At 35.4% G+C, this 24,480-nt stretch overlaps 2 protein-coding genes across 2 annotated transcripts in view; both read left to right on the forward strand.

Moving 5' to 3' along the window:
* Positions 1-2,847: 2,847 nt before the first annotated feature.
* Positions 2,848-3,984, forward strand: LOC116174030 (uncharacterized PE-PGRS family protein PE_PGRS36-like). Its single transcript, XM_031491805.1, has 2 exons — positions 2,848-2,869; positions 2,919-3,984. The coding sequence occupies exons 1-2, from the start codon at positions 2,855-2,857 to the stop codon at positions 3,894-3,896; spliced, it is 993 nt and encodes a 330-aa protein (XP_031347665.1). The 5' UTR covers positions 2,848-2,854; the 3' UTR covers positions 3,897-3,984.
* A 2,235-nt stretch (positions 3,985-6,219) lies between these two features.
* The window catches only part of LOC116174031, a 30,427-nt gene continuing 12,166 nt past the window's right edge, over positions 6,220-24,480 (forward strand). Inside the window, exons 1-7 of the mRNA XM_031491807.1 lie at positions 6,220-6,293; positions 13,415-13,538; positions 13,606-13,691; positions 13,951-14,046; positions 18,133-18,195; positions 18,267-18,350; positions 21,470-21,532. Of these exons, the coding sequence (XP_031347667.1) occupies positions 6,228-6,293; positions 13,415-13,538; positions 13,606-13,691; positions 13,951-14,046; positions 18,133-18,195; positions 18,267-18,350; positions 21,470-21,532 (582 nt within the window). The 5' untranslated portion in view covers positions 6,220-6,227. The remainder of the gene's footprint in view (positions 6,294-13,414; positions 13,539-13,605; positions 13,692-13,950; positions 14,047-18,132; positions 18,196-18,266; positions 18,351-21,469; positions 21,533-24,480) is intronic.

The raw sequence follows: 24,480 nt of genomic DNA on the forward strand, positions 1-24,480 counted from the left end.
GGTAAAAAAAGGAAGGTTATACTCTGTCCTTTTTTGAGGCCCGAAAAAAAAATTGTCTCAGATCGACCAGGAAAAAAATTTTGCAAGTACAAAGTTTTATCTTTCCATTGATATGCATAGTAAAGATATAGTTCGTATCATCAAAAAAAAGAAATCGGAGGTAAATAGTGTAACTTCCGACCAAGTTTATTGTTTATCTCAATATCGCTCGTCTTATTTAATACTCAAATCCTTAAAGTCTAAGGATTTTTTTAGTGACTGCCGAAAGTCTTGAAAAAGTTTCCAGAGTTGCTGCCATTTTATAATTGCAAGTTGCAATTACTATTTGTGATGCCAGAAATGAGTGTAAAGGTAAATTTTTGAGGCCACTTTTATTAACATTTTGTATAGTTCTGGTAGTTATTGAGCTATTAGTTTAAGAGATATGAATTTTTGAATTAACCCTTGCATTTTCAAATTATTAGAGAAAAGTTTTTTTTTCTAATATCACACTATATTTTACATAAAATACATTACAATAATATTTAAGGCACTATTGTGGCAAGGAAAATAATTCTTCAAGTTCTGATGAATTTTCCACGGTACCCAGAACGCTTGCAGAATTTCCTCTCTGTATTTCTAACGCTATGCGTTGTACGAAAAATGCACCTGCTCGTTGGTCGCCTGATTTTTCAACTGAAAGTTTACCCAATTCTTTACTAAAAGATTTTGCGGCGGGTTAAAAAACAGAGAATGGTATGTTTCTATTTAAAAAACCAAGAAGTGGCGCACACATCCGGCATTTACGGATGCGGGACCATCTTGAAATTATTGCACTCGTATTTTATTTATTTATACAGGGTGGTGACTTGCGTAACGCATCATAGGGATTTCAATGTAAAATTCATAACATGCGATTATTGGCTCCCCAAATTATTTTAGAGCAAAAATGTATTAAAGTTTTTTGTAGAAAACATTTTTTTACGCCAATCAACCGTATTAGTTTTCAACTTTTTTCATACAAAGACGGAAAATTGGAAAAATAAAACCCGCGTCTTTTTCAATAATCTGCGATGCCATGGAATTTTCTAAAACAAAAAGATATCCAGTTATCAATTAGCAGCAGTTCGAAATGGATTTTATGATCGACTTGGGTACTGTCCTGCAGTTAATGGTGGCTTATTCGAACAGTTATTGTAATTTGTTATATTAGGAAACCGTTTTTAGTAATTTGGTCTTTCTTTATGTTGAATTCGATGTTCTAAATATAATACTTTTTGATAGAATTTGATTTGTTTTATAGCGGACATTCCATGGCATGACGGATATTGGCGTAGTTTTTGTATTATAAAATTCCATGGCATCACAGATTATTGAAAAAGATGGGGGTTTTATTTTCCAACTTTCCATCTTTATTATGCAAAACATTGAAAACTAATACGGTTAATTGACGTAAAAATTTTTTTTCTACAAAAAACCTTAATACATTTTTGCTCTAAAATAATTTGTGGAGCCAATAATTGCATGTTATGAATTTTACATTGAAATCCCTATGATGCGTTACGCAAGTCACCACCCTGTATAGTTCAGAAACATGTATTGCTAAAAATAATAAAACTATAAAGGCTCACTACAAGAAAGCCACAAAAGTGATTCCTGACCGTGGCTTAGTTCGGGTCCGGGTCCGGCTTTTGTCCACAAAATCTCAACCCGGGTTCCGGTCCGGTTTGTACGAACCAAGTTCGGGTCCGGGTCCGGCTTTTACCCACCAAGTCCGAGCCCGAGTCCGCGTTTTACCCACACCCCAGTGGAAGCGGAACCATTCATATCTACTAGGTCTCATTGGGTTGTTAATGTAGGAGATTAACTTTGGGGTGATTCGATTATTCAAATTATTGATGGTACCGAAACAGTAAATGCGGAAACTGATAAATTGATGAACATGAAACAACTTTCGACTACGCTCCCAGCGATAATGACTAAAAACTTGCATGCCTATTTGTCTTATCACCGCTGGGGTTCCTCCTACCTTCGTTAAGCACATAGTGACAAGGGATGAAAAGGGTGAGAATCCCTGACATTTCGTCAATAAACGTTAAACACTACATTAATCAGATCTTACACTACAACACAACCGCCTGAAACAAATTGATAAATTTACGTCATTACCACAGCTCTCATTAAAATGACACGATTTTTACCCCATAATAAGAAAAAAATTAATGTCGTCAAAGGAAAATTCTTTTTTTAATTTATTTAGGTTATGCAAATTAACCCGTAAGCATTAAAGTTACGAAACATTATTACGGAAAGTAATTAGATTTAAAGCCGGCAACTCGTTTCGGTCCACTGTTAAAACAAAAAACTTCCCTCTTGAAAAGCTCGGTTTTTAGGAAATTTTTAATTAATAAATTCGTTAGACGGACCACTCGTCAGCGAGTTAAAGATAAATTGTTTCTCGTCCTGCAATTGCCTAAACACACATTTGCGCGCTTTAAATTATGCAAAATAATGCGAAACTTGCTATAATTCATTGGACAAATAGCCTAGCGTTACCCCTATGTCAATGTTTACGCTTAAATCAGACCCCTCGACTACCAAACAAATACATCCGCGTGTGTAAACGAAAATGCAGTGCAAATTTCGTGCTAAATTTGTGTTGTTGCAACGGCCACGTAAAAGTGAATACATCTCGCTTAATAGTTGTAATCGGGACAAATCGAATTATTCAAAAATTTTGTAACAATTTTGGTAATCACTTTAAACGCATAATATTCATACGGATATTGTCTTATGGTGAAGAGCTACGGTGGGGAGGTTGCTTTAAATGTGCGAATATTCTCAGAGGGTATCACATTGATCTGTGTTAGCAACAATGAAGTCTGCTTTGGTAAGTTAAGCTGATGGAACTCCACTCTGCTAATTTGATTTTCTTGAAGGTATTATTTTACTTGGTTAACGCAGCGTTTGCTGGTGCGCTTACCGGGAGCTATCTTCCCGTTGGTGGTGGACCGGGTGGGTACTACGGATCGGGCAGCAGTTACCATCAATATGGCTCTGGTGGACATGGAGGGTTAGGTGGACATGGAGGGTTTGGTGGACATGGAGGATTAGGTGGACATGGAGGGTTAGGTGGACACGGCGGTGGTGCTTTCCGATATGGACAAGGCCAAGGTGGTTATTATCCAAGTCATGGTGGTTTCGGCATTGGTCCGGGAGGTGCAGGCGGCGGCAGCCATTTTTCGGTAGGACAACCTGGTTTCGGTGGTCAGGGTGCGAGCAGCGGTCATGGAGAAGTAAGTTATTTCCCTAAAATCTCATATGACGCCAACGCTTACGAGCATGGCAGTGGAGATGCTTTGCCCGGTGCTGCTGATAGTCAAGTACACTTTTACGGCGCACCAAGTGCAGGCCACACGCGCCTCCAAATCCGTTTGGGTGCAGCCCCGATAAAAACCCGCGTACTGTTCGTCAAGTCGCCCGACGCAAGTTCGTCCATCATACCCGAAATTGTTGCCCCTCAAGGCGCGTCCGAAGACAAAACCACGGTCTATGTGCTATCCAAAAAACAAGAAGCTCACGGATCAATTACCATTCCATCCGGCATTGCAGGAGGTAACACTGTGCAAAGCAAACCCGAAGTCTACTATCTCAAATACGACAACCAACACGACGCCGAGCGGGCTGTTGCTGAAACTCTTGGAGGTCACGGTGGTGGCGAACATGTTGTTTCTCAAGACAAAAATACGTTTGTGAAAACTTTAGAAGATGGACATCACGGTGGACACGGTTTCTCAAGGGGTCACGGTTTGGTTCATGGAGGACACGGTGGGCTCGGATCTGGATCAACGGGAATTTCGTACACCACTTCCGGAGGAAGTAAATACGGTACTCCAGGAGCTAGTGGACCTTACTGATCTTAATTTATTTCTATAAGAACTATCACTTTTATTTTACTTATTTAATAAATATTTAAGCCTACCAACAACGTGTGGCGTCCTTTCAGCATTGTATTTTTTCTTATGTGGTAAATTCCATTGAACATTAATGCACTTATGATAGTAGAGAACAGATTGAGTGAGATATTCTCAAACCTTTAACACTGATCCGTTTTTACCTCACAGTAGCATCATGTAATTAATGCAGTACTCTTGAAGAATACTTTAGCGTTTTCTTCGCATTCTTGAGTTTCTTCATTAAATTTGACAACTCGGAATAAAACAACATCGTTCATCTCCAGTAGTATTTTTCAGTTTTTGTATCTATTTTCAGTTTTTTTCTGATCTAAAACAAGGAAATAGCAGGCCGAACTGATGATTCGAAGGTGTTTTATCCGGAGTTTCATCTTATACCACACTTCATGAGGATTTATACCATCTCCTGACGACTTTACAGTCCTATTCAAAATGTAGATCGCTGTTGTAACTAACTCAGCTCATAATCGCGTCCAGAAACTGAACTTTTTATTTTATTTATTTCATTTTACCTTAAATTTGACAACTCGGAATAAAACAACATCGTTCATCTCCAGTAGTATTTTTCAGTTTTTGTATCTATTTTCAGTTTTTTTCTGATCTAAAACAAGGAAATAGCAGGCCGAACTGATGATTCGAAGGTGTTTTATCCGGAGTTTCATCTTATACCACACTTCATGAGGATTTATACCATCTCCTGACGACTTTACAGTCCTATTCAAAATGTAGATCGCTGTTGTAACTAACTCAGCTCATAATCGCGTCCAGAAACTGAACTTTTTATTTTATTTATTTCATTTTACCTTTTATTTTTGAGTGGGCGGGGTTCCTGTCAACGCTGAATTTGGTTCAGTAGCTAAAACTTTATTATCTATAGAGACTAGTGCGACCTGTGACTGCTGCATTACTTTCAGCATTATCCCTAGTACTACTGCGTTTTGGATGACCATCTGTGATCCATTTTCTACAGCTTCTCACCTAGTGTCCATTTTTGGCAGTAAGTACATGTATCTTCTTTATTAAGTTTCGATACAAAATTAGAATTATCGATTCGTCACAACATCCAACTAGATTTAAAATTCTCAAAACTCCTAGGTAACATATGTAAAATTAGTTGTTTCATTTGAATTACTGACTTCCCAAACGTCAAGATTTTGATACGTCAGTATTGAGGTTTTCCAGCGTTTCGGAACCCAGCAGGACCCTGAGATCTTTAGTTATTTAAAATTTAAAACTTTATAGGATGATGGGGGTTTGTTACAAGACTTAATTTGTGTACTTTTGATCTAGGTAGCCAAGTGTAATTTGGTTGGTGTATAATGAAATCATGCCAATGCATACAGCAATAATTTTTGGCGCCCAACGTGGGGAACAGCACTTATTCTTTATGCTCCTGACTGAAGGGATACAGCAGTATATTTGATAAAAGTAAAGCGTTTTTGTTTACTTATCTGAAAAAAATGTTCTCAGGTACCTAGTGATCTGAGCGCCTAAATGCGGTCGTCAGTATATCTTTTATGTATGGAAGGCACTCGAGAAGTGCTCTACTAAACGTGTTTCTGTTGAGTTAAAAAAGTCGCCCTAGATAGAGGTAGTGAAAATATCAAAATTGAATAATTCCTGTCGCGCTCGGTGAAGTGGTGTGTCACTCAAAAAACGAGAGGAGGATTATAATCCGGTCACGGACAGATGCGATGCACTAACATAGACGAATACGGGCAGATATTGATTGACGTAATCCAAATTGTTGTCGATACTCGAAACGACCTATAAAACTAAAGTGCCTATTCTGTACACTATGAGCTATACGCGCATCCAATAAAATAGGAGCGTTATTATAAGCTTTCCCATTCCAACTACAGTCTACGACCCGTACCGTTAATTAGAAAAGCAAAATTATAATAAATTACAAATATTGGTACAAACGTACAAAACTCTTGCTGCATTTAAATTAACTGCAAAAGATACGTGTCTTCCTAATTATGATGTTACATAAAGATAGGTCCCAGTTGCATGAAACTTAAGATTAGGTAATTAGGTCGGAGGTAAACGCTCCTTCCATATTAGGAAAATTTTCGAGTTTTTGCTTAAACCTATTCTTTCTATGTAAATTTCTAATCGATAGAATAGTTTAATTTGCATTTGTTTTATAAGAAGTTTCAGTCAATGACTCGGGTTAAAGGTTATCTGAATAAGTTAAAGTTACGTATGCAATTAAACATAGTCTTCCATAAATTTACGTGTACACTATCTGATGAAATATTCTTGTGTAAAATGGACAAGCAAAAATTGAATAAACACGAAAGACCTGTAAGAGTTTTATTTGTGCACGTAAGTCATGTAAGTAAAATTGTGAACTTTATTTCAACAGATCATCGCTTCTTGGTCGGTGAATGATATGGTCCTACCAGTAATATAGCATATTTTTATGTTCAAAATCTACCTCGTACCAAATTATTACGAAATGCAAGGTTTTGGATGTAGTTGACATAAGTGTATTTCAGAAACCTTCAAATTGTATATACACAAACATAACTTAAAAACATGTTTTAAACTGCATATTTCATGTATCACTAATATTATGAAAAAGCAAATGGTTTCTTTACACAATTTCACTCGCAGTAACTATTTCCTCCTATTTTGTTAGGATTACTGGTTATACGACAACTTATGCATTCCTTCGAAGTATGAGCTTTATCTTTCTTCTATAGCGAGCGAGGGAAACATATACCTAGCAATATACGCTAAATTCCATATTGTTAAAATCAAATCCAGTTCTACTCCTTTACAAACCTCATTTCCAGTTCTACTCCTTTACAAACCGCATTTAAACCTCTCTCTTTTTTAAATCCGTGAGCACATTTTCTAACTCTTTCTTATTCCTAACCCTATTTACTTTCTAACAATGAAATAAACATTCAAAATACCCTTAATTTTCATTATTACAAATACATGTTACCATTATTAATCTCAGAACTTCTTACAAGCAAGAATTTTATTACATGAACAGAAATTAAATTCAAAATAAATGACTTAAAAGAAAATTACACCCTTGTCAATAGGTCGTTATATAAATACCTGTACATCATCATGAAATATTTCCAATAAATAAGCTATATAAATTGGCCCCCTTTAGTAAATTCTCCAAATATCTACACTTTATTAAATTGAAAAAGAGAATTTTTTATTTCTCTTCATAAACTTTAACAAACGACCTCACCAAAGAACAATTTATATTACAGTGATTGTACAATGGAACAAACTGCGTACACTCGAAATCAGGAGGCTGTATATGTCTGCGTATGTCTGAAATTAATTCACAAATCAATGACTAAGGGCCACAGACTCCTGATTTCAAGTGTATAACAATTAGACGGTAAACGGTTGCCGTCTTAAAATCTGCTAAAAATTGTAGACTCCGGGAAAATTTTAGAATATAACAAAGTGTTGGGGGTTGTTATCGTGTTGTCTTTCTTTCTTTACTGAGTGAAACTTCTTAACTAGCACAGAATTTAGTGAATAGAGTCGTAACCACACAATTAATTTTACTGATTCTTTACAGAAAGGGGAAAGTTTTTGTTTCCACACCGTATACTTTAAATTCCGGTTAATGCGAAAGTCTTCCTTCACGATTACGATGCGTTTATTTTTAATCTGTCGCTTGGAAATTGTTCGCGTTACTTGAGACGCGTGTTTATGATGCGTTATTTTTTACAGGATTCGAACTTCGGGTTAAGTTTTTTTATTCGAACGCGCTACTTGACCTCTGATTTTTCTTCATTTGTCCTCGTACAAACATTTCCTAGTTAGTGCACGAATTTATCGAAACTGTATTGCGCACCTAAGATGAAACTTTGATTTAGACATCCAAAGGTAATATTTTGCACGCTTCCACCAAATATTTATTCACGAGATTTAAAACTTCCGTATAAATTACGATTCCCGATCAAAACGGTTCAACTTCCCAAAAATAGACCTTCAAAATCGGTCACTTCTGATATAAGAGATAAACTCTCTGGTTGCCCCAACGATCAACATGCGAATCTCTCTAGACGACTGTAGTGGGCGCTTCGAAATTTAATAGTTCAAAGTTCTCCAAAACCAATTCTCCTCTTAATTACATCGTGAAATTTTGAACACCACCAACGGCGGATTATCCTCAAAATAGCTATGTTTAAATTTTCATTGGTTAGTTTCTCCTTGTTACCAATCTCAGAAGCTTTTAAAGGTCGCTACTCAATTCCTAAAACTGTCCCATGATGAGTTCCCTAATGTAATACTATATCCCCATTAAAACAGACTGAATTTGAACCCGAACCCCACTATCTTGACTGAACCAATTAATGAAGTAAGGAACAAATGACGCATATTCCATTGACCACAATCATCCATATAAATTCTTTACATCCTCACGACCCTTTTCATCATCACGACCACAATTTGCCCGAGAAGACACTTAAATTTAAAATTTAAATTCAAAAATTTTAGTTCAAACCTAAATGCTCTCGTTACAAAGTACAGTCAAATATATATCTGCAAACTTTCAAAGTTTCACTGTAACCGTCTGATCTAATTTAAATCTATTACTCCGTTGAGAGACAAGGTATAGAGCAGATTATACCATTCGCAGAAGAAAAGAAATCGCTTGGAGAAATGTCGGCAATTTTTCGAATTCTAAGGCCTCCGTATTGGATGGGTAATGAAACCACTGTTTGGTTATTGTTTAATTTTATGTTGACTATTTTTTCAAAAACTGTAAAAGTTTCGTTATCAAATGTGTCAAGAAGTCGCCAAAGGAGTGGTTCGAAATAATTATTGGATGGCTAGGCAATGTCTTAATAGGTAAAACGATGTGTGAGCTTAAGTGATTAATTTTGCAAACGATCGTTTTAATTCCAACTAACCTCATGAAAACCTGCACTATACCAATAATGAATGTTTTATTGTTGGGGACTTTCACGACCCCAACCATTAGGTACTCGTGGCGCATATTATATATTTTAGAAAGAATTTCATTTTGTAACAAAGTATGTAGTAATATGCGTAGCTTTCCATAAAAAAGTTATTTTGTTGAATAATATTTCAATATACCGATGCTTTTCAGGTTTATTCATCGTAATCCTGAAAAAATGCTTAAAATTTGCTAATTTAGCAGACTTCATAGCGCCAATAATAAAAACCAGTTTTCGTTGGAACATGCAATAGATTCCAGAGGCTCTAATACACCTAACAAGAAAACACATACTACCACAATGGAAGATTAAAAATACTGTTGTGGAATCAAAATGTCCGAATTAAAAAAAATCACTCATATCTCAAAGAGCAGTAGGATATAATCTAGGATATAATTAACTACTTTGTGTACAAATAAGTACAAACAAAGTACAAACGATATGCACCCCTAGTCGCCTTAAATTATTAGCAGTAGGGTACAAATAACTTTTTGTACCAAAGATGTAGCAATTAAGAATGAATTACTGGTTGGGAAAACTTCATGGAGGTTCCTTCTATGCCACCCTTCAGGAAACCGATTATTTCTACTTGCAAACAATGCCTAAACCAATTAGCAATTTATACTAAGCTTTTTGTTGCAATTTTAACTACCGACTTTGGTAACGCAACGAAACATTCGTATCAGAATTAGTTCCTAAATGGGTGCCAAATTGTGTGTGTCAAATTTCCCTATAATTTAATAATAGGCAGGTGACTCGCGTCCTTAAAACACTCCAACGTACCCTTCTCCGTATTAAATCACAGAATGACACCGACAAAATGACTTAATAAAAGCGTAGACTTTATTCCATTAGAATATCCCATAAATTTTCTTAAAAAGCGATTCGCTAGACAAACGCGTAAAACTTTGTGCGATATAGACTTTCATTTTCTGAATGGAAACGCCGTTATGTTAATTTTACATCGGCTCGTAGACCGCATACCGCGCATAAATACAAAAAAGTAAATTATTAGATAATTTCGCCAAATTTCCGAAAGAAATTGTACATAAATTTTTTCTTTATTACTTAAATTACCATACAAAGAATTTTATTGCCTGTTAAAACGCGAATAAATCACTCATCTCTCGAGCACACTGTAATCTTAGGGGGGTTGTTTTTTTCGAGAAAATTATCATTAGTGATGGAACCCGAATGTGGGGGTGAGGAACAACTAAAACGTTTTAAAAGCTGAATTGTTATGTTTGTTTTCAGGATTCTTTTGAATGTACAGTTACGTTTCATACATACCATTATGGTTCGGTTTTATTTTTACATTCGTTTAAATTTACATTAGCTACGAGGATTTCGAATTTTTCCATGTTCGCTTACGTTCTATTCCTTATGCGCCACTTTCTTATTCCAACTGAATAGATTATAGGATAGGTACAGCTGGATCAAGAAACTGGGATTAGGACTAGGAGACAAAATGCTTCCTACTTATCTACAAGAAAAGAGAAAAATTGTAATTGCACCTACGATTCTCCCGTTGACAAAATAACGTAAGTGGAAATTTTACTCTAAATGTGTCTCAGGCGAATACGATATACAAAATGCAAAGGTTTTCGACGGCTTAAAATGCACTGTGCTGAATCAGTAAACCTTATTTTAAAAGAAAGGACGAACGCTATATTTAAGGGTTGAACAACTTTTAGGGGCCTTTAAGTGTGGGAGTAAGCAAATAATTTAGCAAATTTAATCGAGTCCTGAGTCATGGATTATTGAAACCACTCTTATTTTCATTAACTGCACTCAACATTCCTTGATTTTAACAATATGATATCGGACCGTCTGATACGAATCTGATCTTTTCTCGCATATGGCATTTGATATAATAACAGGCCTATTTTTATTCAAATCAAAGGACGCCAGATGCCTTTATATAAAATTTATTTAACGTAAAACCTTTGAGACTCAAAACAATCTTTAGTAAATTTATAATTTGTAATAACACAAAACGAAAAATCACACAAATCACTGAAATTATAAAATACAGTAATATCCGCATTTCGATTTACGGTATAACGAATCGTAAAGCATGTCTTTGTATTGTAGTTTCGGTAAAGCTTTCAGTAAAACACAAAGCTGCCACTGAGAGCAAGAAATCCATAAGGACGATCTTGATCCTTCAGGCTACAGAAAACGTAGGGAACTGTAGAACATCTATACTGTGTTTGATATTAAAAATGCACATGCAGTTCCGATTGTTTAAATAAACTGTTGTGTGCAATTGTATACGGGCACTACACCACCCACAAATCCGCATTGAATCATACGGGAATAAAGGTTTAATTGATTAGTTAGGATAATGAGATCCGAAGACGAAACGTTCTTTCGTTTGATGTTTTAAAAATTATCTTCACCCTAAAGCTCTAAAATGAGTCCCTTAGAAAACAGTTGAGACAGTTTCAAAAGCAATAGAAACGTTCTCCAGTAGTCAGTACTATAAGTACTTTCCACCTCATTTCCAAAAGCTTTATTGCACTTTTAGGACAGTCAGTCCTCTTTGTTTTGTTGAAGGCGCAGTGTCCGTTACGAAATAAAATGGACAGAAAAAGTTAAGCAATCTTAAATAAAGATTTAATGAAAGAAGGAAAGGGCGGAGAACTGCGTCCAACCAATCCTAGGATTGTGGACTCCGAGAAGAGGAGTAAAAAAATTAAGTTATCGTCAAGTGAAGTTTTTAAAACGGTTTTTCCATATTCAGAAGAAGTTAATTCAAGTGTCAGTAAATAAAGTAGTTCTCTGGTTAGTGAACGTTAAAAGTTTCTACCGTCCGAGCAGCCCCCAAAAATTATTTCATCTTATTTATTAAGGCTGTTTGAGTCATTTAATTAAGTTTAATTTTTACAAAAAGTGTAGTTTCCTGAAGCCGTCACCGAGTGATTTTGTGTCTTTGATAAGTACGTCTGAACATCGCAAACTTTTTACGACCATATTGTTTGGATTATTAGAGAAAAAAACTCTAAGGTCCAGTTGTACAGTGTCAGTTTAAATAGTTAAATTGTGAGTTAAAGGATTTGATTTGCTAATATTTCACAAGTTGACCGATCGCGTTTCTGAAATCTGTCAGTTAAACTAATCTGAAGTTTAAACCAGCATTGTACAACGGGGCCTAATTAATTTAAGATTTTCTTTTTTATTTTAATTATCGAGTGCCTGAGTGTCCTCTTTCCTTAGAATTTTTTCGTGGCCACGGTCTTTGTGTATTTTTAGACACAAGTTACCTTAATAATAATTATAATGGACCCTAACTGTAAATGAAAAAGTGCTTTTTTCTATCCAATTCTAATGGGTTCATAATGGTAAAAATACATGCAATACTAACGGCTTTAAATTGCCCAGAGATGGGTATCCTTAAGAACATTCAATTTCAAATTTTACTTAGACTTTTTTAACTTCAGTCACAAATGATTTACAACCCTTACTTTACATAAATAACACCTCACCTAAAAATTGTCGTTCTATAGATGAGATGTAGGCAAACAACAAGATAGGGGCGGTTATTCCTGGCTGATACAATGCGTAGTGAACCGATTCGCGATCGTGATTTTTCATTTCAGTTTTCCTAATCCGTAAGGTAAAAACCGGAGTAGTATAGAACAACTTAAGACCTTCTGCAGGGGCACCTCTAAAAAGCATTGTGTGGGTTTAATAAATAAAAAATAAAATAAAAAATAGACAGAAGAATATGGACTGCACAATGGATTTTTCCGTCGGATACCGCTTCTTCTACAAATTTGTCAGGGAGTCGTTGCCTTCTGGAATTACAATAAAAAAATTACATTTTGCTCTCACTGGGTACAAAAAAAGCGCAATGACGAATTGATTGTCATTCTTTTGATTGTAGTTTTAGTTAGCTTTTATGAGTTGTTCAATTTTCCGTATTTTTAATTACACAATATACATTCATTGAATGTTCAATGCTTTTTGGCTTCTTGTAACTTCCTATTACCTATATTTAAAATATACTTTTCGATACCTATTCAGCGCCAAAAGCGGTAAAAGACAATAAATTGATCAAATTTAAGCTTCGCAGAAACAATGTGAACATTTCTCCATTTGTACGTATTAAATTTCGGATAATAACCTGGAATCTGCAATTTACCTACATATTACTTTATTCTCGACTTCGCCTCAAAGGAATGAAACTGTCATTACAATCACAGGAACACGGTTACGGTTCTTTATATTACTCGGTTTTTTCCCTGCGTGAAAATTTATTCTCAAACGTGTCAATAAATTTTCTTTGAAACGAAGCATCTTTTTCACATATCAAATGTGAAATTTAAAATTTTAATCTGTGAAATTTTGTAGATATGAACTGGGGTATTCCGGTAGTGAAATATGCTTTACTATGCATCTGTGGTGCAGATTAGCTTTGGGTGACATGAATAGTAATGACTATCGATTGCACAACGCGCATTTCCATTGCGATAACTAATTTTAATTGTCGTTTCCTTGTTCCAGTTTTACTTTTCGGTGGCCGCTGGAATGATGTCAAAATTTCTGCACGAAGATGTAATCTACTTAGAAAGCAATTTCACGCACGAACCGCAGCACAGCATTCTAGATCCCGATACAACGTCTCCAAGTAAGTAAGTGGGTTTTCTTATATCAGCATCCTGAAATTCTGAAATCAACTTCTGTATAATTTTCAGTTTCCATGATTTTTACTGTGCTAATACTGACGATATCGTCGTGCGGAATATTCACGTCACTAGTGCTACTCTACGGCCTTTACATGGTAAGTCTTCCGAGATTTAGACTCGAAAAAGTGGACAAAAAGAAGTTGCTTAATTAATGCCCCTCGGTTTATTTATTACGTTACGATTTTTTTGCGTTTTAACCTACATTTTCTTTAAGCTAACGACCCCCCAATCTGAATTAAATGGAAAAATATCGCTAGCGATTCAGCGAAATGAAAAGAAACTTTTTTTTGTTCGAAAACTTTGTAGCATAATAAAGTTGCTCTGACATTTAATTAACGGATATTCATATTGCAGGATAAAAGGGCGTTATTAATTCCATGGGTGGCGACAGTGACCGTTTTTATTATGGTCGACATAGCACACTGCATCTACATTTTCATCGACCATACGGTAGGTTTTTTTTCATTACATTTTAATTACAGCATCTATTTTATCGTCGTCATAGACAAGTTGTGCTAATATGTAATGCGGATGGTAAATCAATGTGCTGTACTTTGTAATTGAATATCTACACAAGCGCCGTGTAAATCAATGAAACATACTTTCAGTTCATGGCGATTGAAATATGCACAATGTACAATAGCGCGTTTCTACAATTCATGCTCTCATCATCAGAAAGAATGCATCGTTTCTTATCGTCTTGTATTTTACTATGACTACAATGTTTCAAATAAATTGGGCGCATGCGGTAAATTTACCGCACCTAGAAAGCGCGCTTCAGATTAATTCAAATATTCGACTCCGACGAATTGTCCCCAGGGAATATTTTCAACAGAAATATGATCGCAACATTTAAACCTGAGAACGCGCCTGCTCCCAAGGAAACTGACTTCAGAAAAATCTCATCAAAATTGGATTGACATTTCCTTGACAGGTGTTCGTCGAATTTACCTTTAAAGCATGTTTGTTTTACGAAATATTCCGGCGGCGAATTTTCTTTTGCGTGAATACGTAAGATCGAATTTACTTGTGGGAGCAAATAGGGATTTTTTGATCATGTAAAATTGGGAAAAATGTAACGCCAAATTGCGACTGGGGAATGAGAATCGAAAATTGTCACCATCTTGTTTACAACTGCGAAAATTGTAACAAGATGTGAAGAATCCGATCCGATTTTTAGAAGGGGAATTTTTCAATGAAATCTTATTCGTAAATGGAAATCCAAAATAACAATAGTAAAAGTAACATTTATTGCAGTTTTTTGATGATATTTGATTTACCCCGAACACCCTAATATAGGTACTGTCTAATCATTGTTTGAAAAAAGTCAAATGAAGTCGCACAGTGCGAAGGAGCACTTACGAGTATTTACTTTGAATTTTGCAAGTATAAGCATTTGCTTACTTTTATTCATGCTTATCAAATGATGCTGTTGCACCCTTATACATGCTTATTTTGTCCTAATTTGTGCTGCTAATTTAAAATTCTGTGCTCATCAGGTTAATGACTAATTCAACTTATACACAGGTTGTAGCACCTAAGACCCCTCGGATCATAATTTCTTTACTATAAAAGATACGGACAAAAGTATTGGAGCAAAATTGTACACATGTATCGTCGCCATATTTCTAAAATATTTTTGATCACCAGGGGCGTGCTGTATTTCAGTGGCGTATCAAACTTGCGTTTTTTTAAATCATATTTTATGACTGATTTGGAACCCACTTGAAAAATACTAATTTTTTTTATGTAACATGTTATACCCCTAACCTTAACGATTTCGCTGTAATAACCTTTTTTCTTCAAAATTTGAGAGTTTTTCGAAATTTTTTTTGAGAAAAACTAAATCGCACAGGCGGCTAAGTTTTGGACTGAGGCATAGGTTAAGACCTCTGCCACAGTTACATAATTTTTTTAGGTACTTTATCAAAAACAATTAAATGTTTGATTGACCTTTACCAAAATTCACATTTTTCAATTTCAAATTTCGAATAGCACCCCCTAAACAAATTATACCTCTGGATAGCCAAAACTACAAACGTTTCATTGATAAAACCGAGTCGAAACGCCACTTTTCATTTCACTTAGGGTCCCATGGTGGCTACGTTACTGAGTATTCCCGAATCAACTTATTGTCGTTACGTTTTCATAGAGATATCCACTTTTATAATGAATGATGCCTTGAATCAAGGATTCAAGGATCGAAGATCCATGACTCACTCCCGACTTATTGGCTACTGTCAAAGCTCGCCTCCGATAAATTCGAATTTGTTTCAAGGAAATTTTAAAATAAAACCGCCTTAGGTCTTTTCTTCGGATATTCATGTAAGAACGTATTTCGAAACGGTCCAGTTTGCTTCGGAATTTTTGGTTGAGTAAGCATTACGGCACCAAAAGCTACTGACATTACTTGATGTCCAATATTCCAAAGAAAAATGCTAAAATTACCTGAATTTATGGGTAACTTTTGGACCCGGAATTTTTTTCAGAAGTTATCTATTTTACTTTCTATTTACCCCTAGAAGGCAGGTATATTTCGATTTCGAACTTGTTTCAGAATATCTGCCCTTAAGCTTACCTGAGGTAAGTTCGAGCCAAGAGAATCGTCCAAAGAAACCGCTCTTGCAATCTTTTTGATTTATTTGCTTTTTAGGTCGGTTTTCAGCAGGAGTTTTACTTACTTCACTTTACTCCCCAGTCCCCGGACTCTCCTACACTGTAGATATTAATGTTCAGTTTGGTGCGCGATCCTTTCTGCCGAGTTATTATTTCAGCAAGACCGAATTTACTCTTGATGCGAAGTTTATTCGAAGCAAACCCAAATTTTCTGACGGTGTTTTTTTGGAAATAGTACAGTCAAATAGGTATAAAAATTCCATTGGCCGGGGCAAAATTGCAACACAAATTTTTGCATTTTATGGTGAAAAGTGTCTATTTTAACAAATTATAATCCCTATTACATCTGTCCTCCGGAATCAGTCAAAAATGGCGGCTGAATTTGCTATTTTTCATTTATCATTAATGCTTAAATTACAAAGATCAAATTAGGCATAAAAAATTACCACTCATTACATTTTTTTCAAAATGGCTGCCATTTAATAACTAACTACCTATTTAGGGTTGAATTATTAAAAAAAAAACACCATTTTGAAAATAAAATTAAGTAATGTCTATAATTGTTTTTTATACTTTTATCTTTGTATTTTAAACATTTTTGCCAAATTTTATTGAAAAATTTCGGCGCCATCATGGATTTTGACTAATTTCCTGGGCCGCGATGAATCGGGATTTTGAATATATTAAAATAGACATTTCTCACAGTATAATGCAAAAAGAATCATTTGCGATGAAATTTTGTCATAATTTATTTGTACCGAACTACAAATCCAATTTGAGGGCGTACATTGCAATGACGAATTCTGCAAACAAGTTTTTCCTGGTTGTCATGAAACCTCCATTTTTATGTCTCTTTTATATCAGGAAATTTTCGTTTCCATGACAGTAGTAATAACACTACCTGCTACCTGTCACTTTATACCTGACACCAGTCAGAACTGACACATTCGTATTAATAAAAAGTTATGTATGAAAATTGAAATTTTGTATTAAAAATACGATTTCGTTTAATAGAAAACTGGTCCGTAAAATGACAGTACTTGAATCGGAAATTAACGCGGCCCTAAATAAATATAGTACTTCAATATTTCCTCGCGAATTTTTTTGTGCGCATTGAGATTTCGGCCGTGAATTTCCTTTGCCTGAATTCAGATCAATATTCCAGTAAATGTTGATGAATTTTTATCGAGGGCGAATGCGTTTTTTGGGCCCAGAAGTTGCCGATGTGAGTTTCAATACCTGTGGTGAAGTTTTCCGGTGACAAACAGTCCAGGGGAGAATTTTCTGGAGCGAATTTAACTGGCCTCAAGTTTACTAGGTTCGGTGGATACGCTTTCGTGTTCGAATTTTTTAGGAAAGGTATGCCGGGGGCAGGTATTGAAAAGTGAATTTTCCGGTAGCGTGTATATTCGCTATCTTTACCTAAAGAAGGGTTTTTTTGTGATATGACGGAGGGTAGCTTCTAAGCTAAAGGGTAATTTATTTACGTGGGGAGCTGTATGGGGATAATATTTCAAAAGCAAAATTTTATCATTTAACCGAAAATGTTATAGTGACGAATTTTTTGTGAATTTTCGGGATGGCGAATATGTTAGTTTAGTTTCCCTCATCATGACATTACACAAGTGGAAATTTTCGGTGGATTTTTTTTGCCCACACCTATTTAGGGGACGAGTTTACAATAAGGCAAACGTTTCAGGGACGATGTTTTGGAGGTAAATTTTCTGCGACAAGTTTTGATGCGTAATTTCTCCTCCAATCAAATTATTATTCAAAGGTCTAAGGTAATAATCCTCAAAAATTCAAATAAACAGGAGGGGTGGGGGTTAATAGCAGTGTTTTGATCTGTAAAACATTACGCACAACATTGGTGGGTATATTTGGAAAATTGAAATCCAAGCCTTGTTTTTTCATTTCCAGATGAAGATAAATCCTCTTAGCGCCATAGTCTTTACCTTCGACTTTTTTGTGGGATCATTAAACGTAAGCATCACGTCAAATCTTCCCTATTTCCATCCATACCATGTATTCTTATGTGTGTGTTTTTTTCCTAGGTATACGCCTTACTATGTGTGATATCGCAGTATCAAGAGTTAAGGGCTGGTAGGGGACGAGCGTGCGACGAACAAAACCAGAGGGTAAGAGATCCATGGTAAATGTTACTCCATATTATATTTCCCTAGTAGTTTGTCGCTTGCTTACTGCATGTACGTTGAGTTGAGTTTTTATTTAAAATCAAATCGTTGATGTGTTCAAGTTACCCTTATTTTATGTAAACCTGTTGGAAGTAATTTAAATTGTCTTTGTAGTTTTTTCCAATATTATGTATGGGGGGGTTAATTTATGAGTAATCCATCAGGGACAATTTGTCTTTGTTTTTGTGCAGTGACTGTTCGAAATTAAAATATTCTGTTTGATCACTTTAAAACAGTTAATGGATAACCCGATTCTTTCCGAAGCTTTCCTGTCTTCTTATTTAGTCTCGATAACAAGCATTAATTATTTACAACAGTTTCTCTACTAACCCAACGTAGTAAAATGCCTCTTACCTCTTAAAGTCACCCGTCGAACAACTAGTAGGGCGCAAACAAAAGAAAAGTGCCACCGAACACGATTACCTTGTGGCACGAGTGGCGGAGCGATGCGAGGCCACGAGTGTCCACAGAATAGGAGTATAATAATGATGCATGCTATTTTTTCTATTTGGGTGAAAAGAATAATAATCAGAAACAATAGGAAGCATTAAAATTAACATTTTTTAAGTTGGCAACACTTTTTATGTTGACAAATTTTAAACTGGTAGCCTAGAGTAACACTATGCGCTCATTGGACAAATACACGTCTAGTGCGCCAAAGACAGCCAATTTGCAACTTGTTACATAAATAGTTATTATTATAACACTGTTTTTGGTCAAAACATTTGTAGAAAATTCCCATTGTAACACCGAAATAGAAAAATTAATAATGTAACCTAAAACGTATCTTACAAGCATTACGTGTTTGCGAATTTTCTCCCTGACACGTACCAGGAGACCGATAAGAATAGAGGATGTCATGTAGACGATCGAGCAAGTAATTAAATTAAATTCCACTTGTAATTTAAATCAATCTAATAATATGCTTTCAACTATAAGATCGAGGGCTTTTACCCTAAATAAGTACAGAATGGAAATTAATTTGTTAAACTACAGTTGAATTTCATGTTAGGCCTTCCATTGTGTGCTGAAACGCGTTGTAATATATTAATTACGAATTTATGTAAGGGGATGATCTCTGGTATAAATGTAAATTAATCTGACATTTCAGGGAATTACTTATCAATAGCTTTAAGCAAAATGTGTCGGTCCACTGAATCAAATAATTGTAATTGTATTATCTAAAAGTTTGTAGTCGATCGAACTTAAAAGAGAAATTTAGGAAACAAGTACCAATCTCTGTGCAAGAAATCTACTGTGTAATGGAAGTAACTGTTCTGTTTGCTTTTCTTTATTGCTTTCAACAGTAGCAGCCATAGTGAAATATTACGAAAATTTCCAAAGATCAATGCTTTTTGAGCGGTTTCTTCGTTTAGTATTTTATTTCATCGTCAAAGCTTTCTTATAGAATCGCAACGCCTTCTCCTGTGCATAAACGGTATTATTCAATTACTCTTGTCATCTCACAAAGCTCATAAAACGAATTTTTACCCGCGTGAAGTTATTAAGATAATGAAACTTCCTTCGTTTGCACATTGATGGCACATTTAGGCACCCTTCGATTTTTCGTTTGCACATTTCTCTAAAAAAAAGATATTGAAAAAACAAATTTGGGGGCCGGGGGAGGGGGGGCAATTTCACAAAAAAAACAGTTTTGCTCTGGATTGTACACTATATTATACTGGATGTTAATACCCATTTCCACGCAAAATTCCCTAAAAGAATCTGATGCATAGTCCCCTCCGACCCACATCTTAATTTTTCTATTTTGCAATTAAACTTTGCGCGAGAAATGAACAATAAATGTTACACAGGGTCCTGCAACAGTGTGTCGGTCTTCCCTAGCTCATTCCTGGTAAAAAATTTAATGGATTACACCCAGTATATATTTAGTTGTTTCGATGTCATTTTTTAACCTCTGCGTGGAAACCTATCCACTTATTTGGGGTTTTGTCAACGTTACCAAATTATTAATTTTTTTCATCTTCATCTTCATCTTTGATAAAAGCTCCTTGGACAATTTTGCATTGACATTCTTCCATGTAGAACCTCTTCAAAATTTCTCGTAGGTGACCCTCTTGATCAATCCATAACTTCCCAGCTCCTTTATTACGCGTAATTTTTGTCCCAAGAGTATGATCTGCTTCACCAATGTCCTTCATCTTAAAAGCATTTTTCAGAAATTTCTTGGATTGTAACTCCATTTCCACGGGGACATTGGATTTGACCCATTTTCAATAGGCTTGTTACATGTGGCATCAGCTGTGCAAAGTTTTAAGCGAATTGGTTCAAGCATTTGCCAGAGACAGAGAGGCATGACCTTACGGGGTCATTGTATTTGACCCATTTTAAATAGACTTGTTACATATGGTATACACGGTGTCCATTTTTCGAGTGCCACTATGGGGATCTCGCTTATCTTAAGAGATAGAAACTTGGTTAAATTAGGACAAAGTTGCGAATTTTCCTGCTGAATAATAATCTAAAAAGAAATTTATAATATCTTCAATAGTTTTGCAAGAATATGAATAGAGTACTTATATCACACTGTGCATTTGCAGATGATATAGCTATATTGGCAGACACTGAGAAAGATCTCCAACATAATCTAACAGTATGGAACCAACAATTGGAAAACAGTGGTATGAAGATAAACACAGCAAAAACAAAAGTAATGGCTTTAACATCTGAAAAACTAAACATGAACATAAATATCAGTGGTACAAAAATAGAACAAGTGAAACATTTTAAATATCTAGGTGTAATAATGGATGCTACAAGTAATAATGAACCAGAAATTAACTATCGAGTAGAAAGTGCATTAAAACTGTATTTTGCCCTAAATAAATGTTTTGTTGCCACGTGTTTCTCTGTCATCTTAAAAGTTATTTAAACCGAGATGTCACATTCGAAATCTCCATTGAAAAGTGTTCGAATAATGTGTTAATTAGAAATGTCTAGCACGACTAGTTTATCATACAAAATTAAAAACGAAAATCAGAAAGTTTCGTTTTTTTGTGATATTTTCAAAACTATTGATGATATTTTAAATTTCTTTTCAGATGGTTATTCAGCAAGGAAATTGGCAACTTTGCCCCCATTTAACCAACTTTCTATCTCTTAAGGTAAGCGAGATCCCCATAGTGGCACTCGAAAAATGGACACCGTGTATAGATCGACCAAGTTTGAACCAAATCGGTGCAAGGCGTTTGGCAGCTATCGTGGTCACGGACAGACGGACACCATCGACTTCTCTATAAAGCTTGCATCGCTTTGCTCTGCCGCTTAATAAAGGGTAAAATGTCCTGATTGCGCCAAAGTCTATACTGACAAATCTATCTGCATGCACTTCATAAAAGCGCTCCTTTGAGCGAGAAACTATTAAATTTTGCCAAGTGATTTCAATTGCCCTCGGATTTAGTAAGCTAACGCTTGTAAGTGGTGATAATTTTACTAAACGTGCAAATGAGCAGTGTAAGTGAGACTGTTTGCACAGATTAACTACAACTATTTGCGAGAGTCTAGAGAATCGTGTTTCGAATTACGACTTTCAAAAGCTCCTTATATCTAATTTCAAGGTATGTCGTATTTGTTATGAAGCTTCGTATTTCAAACGGTTACTTCACTAAAACCACTTTGCAAACTATCACTTCAATTATAGGCATCAATTTATTGTTCAATTTTGAGGACTTATTGGGTTCTAAAGACATTCACTGGAATCGAATTGTGTGTCAATTTTAAGATCAGTTTCAAAAGGTTAGCATTGATTGCATGCACATGAACCTAAAATTGCCATATGTAAGTTTTAACCTTGAACCTTTTAAAATAACAGTGCAAAAGATTAGATCCACAAAGCAAAATTCCAACAAGTTAAAAAAGTAATCGTACACGACTTATAAAAAGCGCATTTCCACATTAACAGTTTTCGTCCGACAAAATTAGTGACCCATTGACACAATCACACATGATATCAATTTGCGTTCCTTACGCTAAAATTTCAGGAGAATTGGGTCACAAGTAATTAATGCAAGTCTGTGGATGCGTAGGTAATAACTTAATTGCCATATCGCAGGTCCAGCAGACTTGCCTTCGAGAGGATGCACCCCTCATTCATTTATTGGATCCAGATGGTGGGAGAGTCCTGAGTGGTTGTTCCGACCTTTTAATGGTTGGCCAGTTATAAAGAAGAAGAAATTGAAGAAAAAAATCAGCATGTAACCTTAGGATAAGGTTAGAAAGTCAGATGATGGTGGAATCGTCGTCTTATCGAAGGATTCTTGTGATCCACGGTTGGACTGCCTTCTTTATCAATTTTTGAGTTACGACCGGAGGAAGTGTACGAGCTGAGCTGAGGCCTCTTCAACAAGAAGCTTTCACCGATGTAACAGATAAACTGGAACGGTTGAATGTGGAGCGTGACTCCCATCATTCGCGTGGAAACCCGAATTTGGTGTAGAGAAGACAAGAAGGATTTCATTTCCCCTATCTTGTTACCAAAAAGGCACCCATTTGTCACAGCTCTAATTCATGACTTACACCGTATCATGGACACAAGGGAACTCCAGGAGGGCGGTATCAAAATTATGATCAGATGAGGATTTGTCTGGCCACCGTTGCTACCACCATAAACGAACGACTAACGGGTCACAGACGGCGATCTACATCCTTTCATTAGGCACTCTAAAATAGGAATTTTTCCTGATCTGAAGAAAGCAGAAGGCCTCTGAACCATACAATTTAATGCAAGAAGAAGCAGAAGGTTCAACAGCGATTTCGGAAGGAACTACCCTTTAATAACAAATTTCCGTATGCTTTATGCTTGATTGCGGGGGTTGTAACTTTTGTAATACAGCGAATATTTTTGTTTCTTTGATAGATTATGTTTAAATAATGTATAAACAACCCTTAAATTGCCCTTTAATAAAAAATGTCCGTGCGCTTTAAGTTTGCCCAATTTTTCAAAGTAATTCAAACTATCACTTACAGTATACTTAGATTGCGGGGGTTGTAACTTTCCTAATACAGCGAATATTTATGTTTCTTTGACTGATTATGTTTAAATAATGTATAAACAACCCTTAAATTGCCCTTTAAAAATAAATTTCAGTATGCTTTAAGCTTGCCCAATTTTTCAAGTAATTCAAAATAGCACGTATAGCATACTTAGATTGCGGGGGTTGTAACTTTTGTAATTCACCGAAAATTGTTATTTTTTTGACAGATTATTTTTAAATAATGTATAAACAACCCTTAAACTTCCCTCTAATAATAAATTTCCGTATGCTTTAGGATTGGCCAATTTTTCAAGTAATTCAAAATAGCACGTACAGCAAACTTAGATTGCGGGAGTTGTAACTTTCGTATTACAGCGAATATTTATGTTTCTTTGACAGACTATGTTTAAATAATGTATAAACAACCCTTAAACTGCCCGTTAATAATAAGTTTCCGTATGCTTTAAGCTTGCCCAATTTTTCAAGTAATTACAAAATAGCACGTACAGCATTCTTAGATTGCGGGGGTTGTAACTTTCGTAATACAGCGAATATTTATGTATCTTTTACAGATTATGTTCAAATAAGGTATAAACATCCCTTAAACTGCCCTTTAATATTAAATTTCCGTATGCTTAAAGCTTGGCCAATTTTTCAAGTAATTCAAAATAGCACGTACAGTATACTTACATTGCAGGGGTTGTAACTTTTGTAATTCACCAAACATTGTTATATCTTTTACAGATTAGTTTAAATAATGTATAAACATCCCTTAAACTGCCCGTTAATAATAAATTTCAGTATGCTTTAAGCTTGCCCAATTTTTCAAGTAATTCAAAATAGCACGTACAGCATACTTAGATTGCGGGGGTTGTAACTTTTGTAATTCACCGAAAATTTTTATTTTTTTGACAGATTATGTTTAAATAATGTATAAACAACCCTTAAACTTCCCTCTAATAATAAATTTCCGTATGCTTTAGGATTGGCCAATATTTCAAGTAATTCAAAATAGCACGTACAGCATTCTTAGATTGCGGGGGTTGTAACTTTCCTAATACAGCGAATATTTATGTTTC

This window comes from Photinus pyralis, unplaced genomic scaffold (genome assembly GCF_008802855.1).
Source record: "Photinus pyralis isolate 1611_PpyrPB1 unplaced genomic scaffold, Ppyr1.3 Ppyr1.4_LG6, whole genome shotgun sequence".
NCBI lineage: Eukaryota > Metazoa > Arthropoda > Insecta > Coleoptera > Lampyridae > Photinus > Photinus pyralis.